The sequence below is a fragment of the Silurus aristotelis genome, assembly GCF_946808225.1.
Source record: "Silurus aristotelis genome assembly, chromosome: 11".
NCBI classification, from domain to species: domain Eukaryota; kingdom Metazoa; phylum Chordata; class Actinopteri; order Siluriformes; family Siluridae; genus Silurus; species Silurus aristotelis.
The window spans coordinates 20281680-20293877 of record NC_139584.1 but is presented as its reverse complement, the minus strand read 5'-3'; the positions used below and the strand labels follow the sequence as shown (position 1 = coordinate 20293877).

The 12198-nt window shown below is 37.5% G+C and overlaps 1 protein-coding gene across 1 annotated transcript in view; it reads right to left on the bottom strand.

The window, feature by feature from the left end:
- Positions 1 to 12198, bottom strand: part of ralgps1 (Ral GEF with PH domain and SH3 binding motif 1) — a 110132-nt gene that overhangs the window by 53293 nt on the left and 44641 nt on the right. The window contains exon 8 of the mRNA XM_083554508.1: positions 3754 to 3880. Within this exon, the coding sequence (XP_083410634.1) occupies positions 3754 to 3880 (127 nt within the window). The remainder of the gene's footprint in view (positions 1 to 3753; positions 3881 to 12198) is intronic.

The following is a 12198-nucleotide window of genomic DNA, read 5'->3' as shown; positions in this document are numbered from 1 at the left end:
AATGTCACATTGTAAGATGATGAACAATTATGGTACATTTATTTTGTAGTTTTTTTTTTATTAATACTGTTGAAATTCAGTATTCAATAATATGAATAATATGAATTGTATAAGAAATTTGTATTAGAAATGAAAGGTTTTGGCCAAGTTCCTGGTCATACACTGTAGCTTCAAATACAGTGAGGTTTGTACTAAGTCACTATCAAGTTGATGTATTCTTTGTGTTTATTTTACATTCTACTACATGTCCAGGTTTTCTTCTGAATAATCAGAAAATTGTACATAATGTACAAATTTAAATGTTGGAACCAATTACACCCAGCATATTCCTGTATATAATTTTGGAGAAAAATGTTTATACTTCGTGTGTAACAAATATACCTGCATCACCAAATATTTGCAATAATAAACAAAAATGTACAGCCTGTTGTACAGGTATATGAAGAGGTTTTGTGATTGGTAAATGTCTTTCAGATTTACACACACACACACACACACACACACACACACACACACACACACACACACACACCACACACACACACACACACCACACACACACACACACACACAGAATTATTTAACTGTTTATCCAACTTGGTTTTCAATATATAAGCTATTCTTGGTATAGCATGAAGGAATGCTCACACTTACTGTATTTTGCCCTCTGCTTAGTAGATTAAATCAAACTGCAGAATATTGAAATTTTTAGCTATGAAATTTTATGGAAGCGCATTGCATTCACAAAGAAAATTTTTTTTACAGAAAGGATCTCATAATTATGACTTACTAACTTATATTTATGACTTAGTATCTCATAATTATAAGATAAGTTGGGGCAGTCTTTCGCTGGGGAGCATTTTAGCGCATAACACCGGATCTGACGCTACTGCATTTTTTGCTCGGAAGCACCTCATTGCGCAACAATGGAGCTGTAGCAGCTATCAGATGGTTTAGCTTGATGACTGTATATGTTAGTGTTAAGATGGTTCTCACACTGGTTCTCTAAACACATTCCTGTTATCTGTTCAGTGTCTATAGGATCTTTACGATGTGAGTATGTGAGGTATACAGAAAGTCTTTATCTGGGCTCACACATTCCCAGTTATTATGTCTGCTTACCCAATTAGGAACAGTTTTAGCTCAGATTTGTTCCAGTGTGTGCATATATACTTGTCTGTTATCTGCATTAAACTAAAGAATAACATTTGCACCATGCTGTGCGCTGTGTGATTCTTCCCTGATCAGAAAAGGCACCACAGGCATCATAGATCGCATGGAAAACCTCCTCAAGAATAAAGTTTTGTTTGGGCATAATACAAATTTAACAGTATATTTAATTAGTAGTTTAATTAGCTATTGAAAATGTCATCGCTGACCTGCCCCTCCTGCTAATTAATTTAGTTACGGTAAGTCTTGCTTCAGTTAACAGATACGGGGTATTAATTATTATTATTATTATTGTTAGAAACTAAGTCATAATTATGAGATACTAAGTCATAATTATGAGATCAGGAGCTCATTTTTATGAGATATTAAGTCATAATTATGAGTTAGTAAGTCATAATTATGAGATCCTTTCTGTGAATTTTTTTCTTCTTTGTGAATGCAATGCGCTTCCGTAAAATTCAGCTACTACTAGTTAGTAAAAATGTTAGATGACATATGCCATTGACTGATATATGATACAAGAAACAAAAATCAAAAACTTTTTTTAAGGATTTTATGGAAGTCCTGACTTTTACCAATAGATCATTAACTGTGTATTTACCTTGCAGTGTGCGCATGAATACATACCTAAAATATTGTATATTTATTACAAATTATACAGAGCCTCAAGTGTACAGAATTCAGAGTATTTCAACCCCACAATACTGAAAGCAGAGCAAACTTGTGCTGAAATGTCTGAGCCCCTTCCTGTCCCAATGCTGAAGCTGGAAAATCCTGAGTAAAATACCACTCTTATGCTAAATCAAAACAGTAGACACATACCAGTTAGACCAAAGGCAGTTCCATTCGAAATAAATTAAGGCATGAAAACGAAGATCGGTGACATGCAACAAAGCAAATCCAATAGCAGGAAATGAAATGAAATATTATAGACATGTAAGCAAGGTGTGTAGCAAAGCCTGACTAAAGATTCACGTTTAACAAGCCTATTGATTCAGCTCAAATGGGAGCAGAGCAGCTGGAGACATTATAATGAAACTGCCATGCTGACTAAAATAAATAAGCATGAGTAAGACTCAATGAGCTGAAGTGGTTTCACAGCAGGGTGTTGGTTTTGGATGAACTCAATGAAGACATTCATCTGATGTGTTACCATTAATCTCTACCGAAAGTCCCATGGTAGGATAATTTGTCTGTAAATCCCTGCTTACTAAGATCCCTCTAACATCTGTTCATGTCTGTCAGTTCTTTTCTGAAGACACGCAGGGAAAATACCATGGACAGGTGTTGTGGGGGTGGGAGTGTAGTAGTCATTATCTATGACACAGATGAGGAGAGGTTATATTGGGGTATTTAACTGCTTGATGTTTTAGGGCAGATAATGAACTGTTAATGGTATGATCACATAACATCCAAGACTTTTTGTTTTTGAGTGATAAATGAGTGGCTGAAAAATTTATTCCAGGTGTCTTTATTATTCAGCACATAAAAAAGTAAAAATAATATAAAATCTTCTCCAAATTCCAATTATATACCTGACATTTCAGTCATCATGCATGCACACACGCGCACACACACACAGTGCCATCTCTGTATGTGCGGCTAGTCACAAAGGGTCTGTTTGTATGGTAAATTCCTTGTTGACATTTTAACCATATTTAAACCCCATGCCATATTTTCTAGATGCTGACAAAACACCCACACTAATTTATGTTATCTACATCATGCAGTGAAGAATAAGAAGAGACTAGTATTAAAGACCTTGTAATGAACTCTGAACGTTTCATTTGCTACACGGACATCAATGAAAGGCTGTGAGGTTAATTATAGACCACCCTGCTGAATCCACTATTCACGACTCACACTATCATGGATTTAGGTTGCAATGAAGATAGTGCTCTTGTAAAGACAATCTATACTTATTTTTTAAATGTATATATGTCAAACTAATAAATAGTTCAATAAATCTGGACTAAATTTGGGCTTTAATGAATCTGACTAGCAGATTCATGGATTTCCATAAAGCAAAAATATGTTAATTATCCAGGTTTAAAAAAAACAAGTACAAATCAGCAGTGTGGCATAAAGCATTCTGTTTTTACTGTATGGGTTACAAAGTGGATTTTGTGGCAATGAAAAATTGGCTGACAAATCAGTGTATGAAAAAAGCACATGAAAACAATTTACTCTAAAAAAGCAAGGCAACATAAAAGCTCCCATTAATAAGAGCATTATCTATTCGTTGTGTTCAAAAGCTTAGGGCAAATTCTGTAGTAACTATTCATTAAATTTTCAAAGCTACTGAAAAGCCTAGTGTGTTTTACAAGCACTCACTTGAACTTAAGCAGAAGAGTTGATACTGGTAACCAGTGAAAGTGACTTAAAAGCATATTAATGTGAAAAACATGCATAGTAATTACATAGACCTGCCAAATAGACAGAAAAATCCAACAGCAGCACTCCCACAATGAGGCTATAAACAATCTGCACCAAATATTTTTTTTTATAAACATTGAACTTGTCTAATTGATACAAAATTGTTAGGGGCTCACAAGCAACATCTATACTCCACAGTGGACTTACCCAGATATGGGATGCAGGGAACCATTTTGAGTGACTTGATATGCTCTCTCATCCGGGTGTAGTTTTCCTCTTTTGATGTCAAGAAGTCCAGCTTCTCAAAAGTGGCCTTGTCCTTTCGATTGATGAGCTAAAAGCAAAAAAAAGTTTATTGGTTTCTACTAAAGAGAGCTGACATGACCTTCATTGATCTTAAAAAACATCAGCTGTTTCATACCAACACAAAGCAAAAGTTTAATAGATGGGTTTAGCATAACAGTGTGTAGAATAAAACTAGGGGATGGCTAGTTTTTGTTGGATCACACATCTCCAAATTAGATTTTTGTATAGTTACATTACATACATATGCACAAAGCATAAAATTATGCATATATATGCCCACTAGCTTCAGTTTTTATATATCAATTAAAATAAAAAAAAAATGTTCTCAGTGAATCTGGAGTGCTCCCAAATGGGGATCTCTGTTGTTGCAGCATATTAGCATTAATATTTCAGGGGTTTTGTGTGGCAAGCTGCTATTCTGCTCTTCTGTAACATTTTTATATGTCAGTCTCACACGTTTTGAACCCCGCGGCTTAAACAACGAAACGGCTTATTTATGAATTTTTGCTGGGTTTTTCACGGTTTCACAAACTTCAAGTCAAAAAACTGAACCCTATAACATTAGACCAATGAAATTTCCGAACGGAAACAAAAAAAAAACGCACCTCACCTGTGTTCTGAGCTGCATGGCATCGGGAGAAAAAAACGTTTTATTTTAAACGCACGACGATGCCAAAAGAAAAACGAGAGAGAAATAGTTGTGAAAGGAAGGAGGAAGACAGTGAACAATGACTTTCTTGGTCGGCTACTGTTTAGATACAAGCCGTTTTAACGCGTTGAGTCGGATAGCTCACTAAAACTCCAGTTGCAACAGAAATCATATAAGCACAGACAGGTTTCCAAAACTTGTGCTTTTTTATTTTTCTTGGCAACAGCGTTACAGGTTAGTCAAAGAAACTTAGAAATGAGTATCAGAAAATAATAAGGACATATTCCTCGGTCTTGCACACATGCAATAATACCGGAAAAATGTGGCGGCAGGCTATTCCCAAAATGCCGCTCTGCTCTTAAAGGAGCCTCAACATATTTCACCCGTTACACCGTGTAACAGACACTGTCTTTCGTTAAAGCCTGTGTAAAGTTAATTAGTTTCAGTGTAGACACCTGCAGTATAGACAGGTGCGGCTTATTTATGTTCAAAATAAAAATATTTGTCAAATTCAGTGGGTGCGGCTTATATATGGGTGCGCTTTATAGTCCGGAAATTACGGTAGACTATTGGAATTGTAGAGATCCTTCTTTGTAGGGTTTCTGATGTTTACAACAGTTTGGTACCTTGCAAATTGGGACAAGTTACATAAACAGGTGTATTTATACTCGGTAATACTGTTCACTCTACTGTTCATTTTATTGATAGTATGAGGATATCCATATATCCAGAGCTAGAATATTAAAATGTATTGAAAAGAGGTCGTAGATACTCTGCCAATTGAACAAACACAATAAATTGCTGATCTATATTTTAGGTGTACATCACACCTTGTGTACAGATACACACACTTTGTTTTAACATCAGGGCTCACCTGACAAAAATACCTCAGCAATAAGATCAGTCATGTACTTGCCAGGAAAATAAATTGGTTTCTAGATTTCTCTTCACATCCACTGTATGCACCATGTCTCACAGGTGACTACTTTTGTTCCTGACTAAACAGTCATTCAACAGTCTGTCCAAAGATTAATGTCATAATGTGATTTGACTTGACATTTTTTCCATTTCAGACAAGCTTATCTTAAAATGCTTGTTTTAGCGATCATTACTTTTACTTACTAAAAAAAAAAATTTCACAACAACATTTTTCACAACAAAATTTTTTGTCTTTAAAATTTGTGCTCTTGCCTAAAAGATGATCTTGTAATAAAATAAAATTGACAGCAAATCTATCTGGCATGTTTTTTCCTTTTTCTTACTGACTTAATAAATTACATGGTTGCTTATAGTCTAAATAGTTGTGCAGAGTAAAAGCGTTTTTTGATGCTTTAATTGTGAATCTTGTCTACTGTGCAGCTTGAGATAATTTTTTTAAATAGTTTTGAAGTCTGCTAAACTAAGAAATGGTTAGTAAAAACTGAAAAATGTGCTATAAAACATTACTAATTCAGTCTATAACAAATGTACTGCCATTTCCACAAAGATGTTAACATTTATGCCAATATTTTATATTAAATAAATATGATGTAAATTAGTGAGATTTAAGACTTGAAGTTTGACTAATAGATAGGATGGTAAAAAGAAGTGATGCCTGCTATCCTGCTATTATTATTTAGTATTACAAGCAAATGCGTTTTACTTCTCATTTTTATTTGTCTGCATCTACAACAAAAATTAACACAGACATTAAAGATTATGACACATAAGATGCTTCACAGTAATCTGGCTCTTTGAAACTTCAGTTATTCTTCATTATCAAAATGCACAACTGATGTTTTTCATCTGGAATCATTGGCTCAAACTGAAACATTCGAATGACTCCTGAATTCTTTCCTTCACCACTTTAATGGAAGATGGAAAAAGCGGATGTGGTGGAGAGCTGTGTTTACTTCAAATGAAAGGAGAAACAGTGGGAAGAACTATGTTAAAAAAATAAAAATGAGCTATAAATCAAAAAGCTCTTACTCAGTGTGAAAAGAATAATATTATGACAATGCTATGAAATATCTTTTTAAGCATAAAAGTAATACTGTATTTTTCCATGGTTCATTATTCCAGTATAGCCTTATAATTGCACACCAGTATGGAAACTGCTGAAATTGCTTTATAATTTGTTTATATTCTACACCACACAGTAATATTATACACCAAAAACTGATTGACCCAAATTATACTATCAAAAAATAGAGAATATGATAACATAAATAAGTCTGATGTATGCGTATACGTGTCTGATATACAGTACAGACCAAAAGTTTGGACACACCTTCTCATTCAAAGAGTTTTCTTTATTTTCATGACTATGAAAATTGTGGAGTCACACTGAAGGCATCAAGGGCTATTTGACCAAGAAGGAGAGTGATGGGGTGCTGCGCCAGATGACCTGGCCTTCACAGTCACCGGACCTGAACCCAATCGAGATGGTTTAGGGGTGAGCTGGACCGCAGAGTGAAGGCAAAAGGGCCAACAAGTGCCAAGCATCTCTCGGGGAACTCCTTCAAGACTGTTGGAAGACCATTTCAGGTGACTACCTCTTGAAGCTCATCAAGAGAATGCCAAGAGTGTGCAAAGCAGTAATCAAAGCAAAAGGTGGCTACTTTGAAGAACCTAGAATATGACATTTTTCAGTTGTTTCACACCTTTTTGTTATGTACAGTGAGGAAAATAAGTATTTGAACACCCTGCTATTTTGCAAGTTCTCCCACTTAGAAATCATGGAGGGGTCTGAAATTTTCATCGTAGGTGCATGTCCACTGTGAGAGACATAGTCTAAAAAAAAAATCCAGAAATCACAATATATGATTTTTAAACTATTTATTTGTATGATACAGCTGCAAATAAGTATTTGAACACCTGTCTATCCGCTAGAATGCTGACCCTCAAAGACCTGTTAGTCTGCCTTTAAAATGTCCACCTCCACTACATATATTATCCTAAATTAGATGCACCTGTTTGAGGTCGTTAGCTGCATAAATACACCTGTCCACCCCATACAATCAGTAAGAATCCAACTACTAACATGGCCAAGACCAAAGAGCTGTCCAAAGACACTAGAGACAAAATTGTACACCTCCACAAGGCTGGAAAGGGCTACGGGGAAATTGCCAAGCAGCTTGGTAAAAAAAGATCCACTGTTGGAGCAATCATTAGAAAATGGAAGACGCTAAACATGACTGTCAATCTCCCTCGGACTGGGGCTCTATGCAAGATCTCACCTCGTGGGGTCTCAATGATCCTAAGGAAGGTGAGAAATCAGCCCAGAACTACACGGGAGGAGCTGGTCAATGACCTGAAAAGAGCTGGGACCACCGTTTCCAAGGTTACTGTTGGTAATACACTAAGACGTTATGGTTTGAAATCATGCATGGCACGGAAGGTTTCCCTGCTTAAACCAGCACATGTCCAGGCACGTCTTAAGTTTGCCAATGACCATTTGGATGATCCAAAGGAGTCATGGGAGAAAGTCATGTGGTCAGATGAGACCAAAATAGCATCATGTTTTGGGGGTGTTTATCTGCACATGGGACAGGGCGACTGCACTGTATTAAGGAGAGGATGACCGGGGCCATGTATTGCGAGATTTTGGGGAACAACTTCCTTCCCTCAGTTAGAGCATTAAAGATGGGTCGAGGCTGGGTCTTCCAACATGACAATGACCCGAAGCACACAGCCAGGATAACCAAGGAGTGGCTCTGTAAGAAGCATATCAAAGTTCTGGCATGGCCTAGCCAGTCTCCAGACCTAAACCCAATAGGGAATCTTTGGAGGAAGCTCAAACTCCGTGTTTCTCAGCAACAGGCCAGAAACCTGACTGATCTACAGAAGATCTGTGTAAAGGAGTGGGCCAAAAACCCTCCTGCAGTGTGTGCAAACCTGGTGAAAAACTACAGGAAATGTTTGACCTCTGTAAAGGCTACTGTACCAAATATTAACATTGACTTTCTCAGGTGTTCAAATACTTATTTGCAGCTGTATCATACAAAGAAATAGTTAAAAAATTCTTACATTATGATTTCTGGATTTTTTTTTTTTATTATGTCTCTCACAGTGGACATGCACCTACGATGACAATTTCAGACCCCTACATGATTTCTAAGTGGGAGAACTTGCAAAATAGCAGGGTGTTCAAATACTTATTTTCCTCACTGTATATAATTCCATATATAATTCCACGTGTTAATTCATAGTTTTGATGCCTTTAGTGTGAATCTACAATTTTCATAGTCATGGAAATAAAGAAAACTCTTTGAATGAGAAGGTGTGTCCAAACTTTTGGTCGGTACTGTACTGTACTTTACGTTCATATTGCGCATGGTGTAAGGTGTGCAAATCCATAACCACAGTGCTGGAGAGCCCTGCCTATTCAACTCATGTTTAAAAAAATTTATAAAAGAATAACATGATTGCTTTCTGTATTAACTTCAATACTAAATATATATGTAATGCTAAACTGCATCATGTTGAATACAATGCCTTTGTCAGTGTTTTAACACACTCAGTTACCTGACTTCTACCCATACACAGCTGTCACATTACCTATGCTATGTTAGTTCTTAAATCGCAAACTTTACCAAGTCTCTGTACTATCGTTTCCCCTGTTCTGATTTTCTGACTTTGTGCTAGTATTTGACTGTCGTATTTCATGCTAGTCTGCCTGTTGTGCATTGCCTGGCTTAGTTTGTGTTTTTGACCCTGCTTTTTTTTGGACGTGTCTGCTTGCCTATTCATCAAAACCCACCTTAACTGCAACTGGATCCATCTCAGCCTTCTACCAGATGCATTGTAAAATATTCTGGAAATCGTTTTTCGTGACTGAGAAAGCAAGCTAAATATCACACCTTTCTTAAAAGCAAGAAAACTATGCAAGCTACAAATCTTTGATCAGGTTTACTTCTTTTTCTGGGTTTCCTGCATTCCAAAAAGATGGATTAAAAAACTGACCTGTTCCTACAATGCTGCTATTAAAAAAATGGGGCAGATACTATAGTTGGCGGTTCATTGTAATGTCAATATTTTTTCCTGAGAATATTGAGTTTTAATTAAGACAGGAAATTATAATTTAATAATACAATACAATCATACAATACAATATATTTAAAATGAAAAAATGTTTCTGTTTCTGCTTGTTGTAGATATACTATTAAAAAAAATTAAAAATAAAAAAAAAGAACACATCAGTCACTTTCAGTTTCAGTCACCCATCAGCCATTAGTCACTGACAAATTATTACAAAAAGGAATACATTCAGAGTTTGCACAAAATGCAGAAATAATGAGAAATGTAACAATTTAAACTGTATTATCTTTAAGCATTATTAGCATATATTACAAATAAGTTAGGGTTTAGCCTTAGGTGTAAATAATGTGCTGTGAACTTTATTCATTCTGGCACACAACTATTTTATTACCATACTCTAAAAATAAACACTGTCTTTGCATGTGTCTAATTTACACAAACACATAGCGAATTCCACTCTAGTGAGAGATCACCCAAAATTCAGGATTCATAAATATAATTTTAGAAAGGCTGGCAGTGGAGATCTATTGGTAGGCTATAAAAATACGGAAATGGAAATAAACTGAGAATGTTTTTAAATAAACATGTTTCTACCATGACAATAAAAACAAAGCCAACTGGTGTATCCTTCTTAGTACATAACTTCTTACAAAGCTGCTGACATGTAGCCTAGGCCCAAATTTCTAAAGGCTGTTTTCTATTCGGTTTGTTTGTTTGTTTTGCACGCCAACGAAAATGTTTTGTATTCAGAAAAATCACAGATGTTTCTGTTAAATTTTACATTTGAGAAGGTTGATCTGGAAACTAAACTTTCCATATGCTAAGGTTTATCAGTTTATGCCATGAAACCACAGAACTGGTTCACATCATTTTAATCTAAGCAATACCTATTGAACCATGTCTCTAGAGCACATTTTAAGGCTTATCTTCTTATCATACACAAGGGTCTCCCTTTAGGCTCTTCTTGGTGCTATGGGTCTATTTCATATGTATGGAAGCAGCCTTGACTAGCAGACGACTGATTGATTGACAGATTTTTGGCATTCCTTAAATGAATCAGCATCGGCTGATTGTGCTGTAAATTATTAGGCCGATTATTAGGCAGGGGCATCGGACACACCAAACTGTGCGTGCATGTTCTGCCCTTGCGTGAGAGAACATAAATCTCCCTTACCACAAGTAGCAGTAATCTGTATTCCGCATCCAAACACGGACACCAGAAGAGCTCGAACTGTGAACATATGAAGCAAGCAACATTTACAGCTGCCGCGATCATTACTAACAGATTAATGTAGCTTTTTTCAATCATGTCTACTAAATTGCAAAGACGCGTGTGCTCATTCGCTAAGCTGAATAGCCAATCGGAGTGATTCCACATGTGGAATTTTCAACATTCGACGGCTCATCACTGTTGGAGTTTATGGTTGTGAGATGTAGACCTTTTTATTTACCCCGGGAATTCACCACCACTATTGTGCTCGTAGTGTACATAACACCTAGCGATAATGCTAAGAAAGCGCTCAGCATACTCTACGGGACCATTAGCAAACTTCTCCGGATTGTTTATTGTCGCCGGAGATTTCAACCATGCAATCTCAGGACTGTGCTTCCTAAATTTAATTAGAATGTAAACTTTGCAACCAGAGGAGAAAACACGACGGCATACCGTGCATACCATTCGAAGCCCCGCCCCCACAGAGTACTCCGACCACATCTCTGTTATGCTGATCCCAGCATACAGACCACTCAGCAGGCGTTCAAGACCAGCTCGGAAGCAGGTGAGAAACTGGCCAGCAGGATCCATGTCTGCTCTCCAAGACTGCTTTGAATGCACTGACTGGGACATGTTCAGGGAAGCTGCAACCAACGGCGATTTCATCAACTTGGAAGAGTACACGTTAACAGTGACCAGCTACATCGGCAAGTGCATTATTGATGTGACCATCTCCAAGAGCATCACTACACGCTCTGTCCAGAAGCCGTGGATGACAGCCAAAGTAAAGAGCAGCTAAAAACAAGAGACTCCGCCTTCAGAGCAGGGGACAAGACACATCAAGGACAGCGGAGACACCCGGCGCAAGTGGCAGGGCATCCAGGCAATCACGAACTACAAGAGGACATCACCTGCTTGTGACCGTGATGGAGGTGCAGAACAACATGGTGGCGAGGAAGACCATCCCTCCTCCCAGTGACAGGGTGCTCTGTCTAACCACACCTGAAGTGAGGAAAATTCTATGCAGAGTTAACCCACGGAAGTCTGCTGGACCAGACAACATTCCTGGAAGAGTGCTCAGGGAATGTGCACAACAGCTAGTGGATTTCTTCACCAACATCTTCAACATCTCCCTGAGCAGTGCAATTGTTCCCACATGCCATTCAAGCTCAGCATTCAAAACGATCATCCCTCAGCACCTGATTGAGAAGCTGAGCCTACTGGGCCTGAACACCCCCTCTGTAACTGGATCCTGGACTTCCTGCCTGGGAGATCTTAGTCAGTGTGGATCGGAAACAGCATCTCCAGCACCACCAAACTGAGCACTGAGGCACATCAGGGCTGTGTGCTCAGTCCACTGCTGTTCACTCTGCTGACTTACGACTGTGTAGCAATGCACAGCTCAAATCACATCATCAAGTTCACAGGTGACACGACCGTGGTGGGTTTTTATCAGCAAGAACGA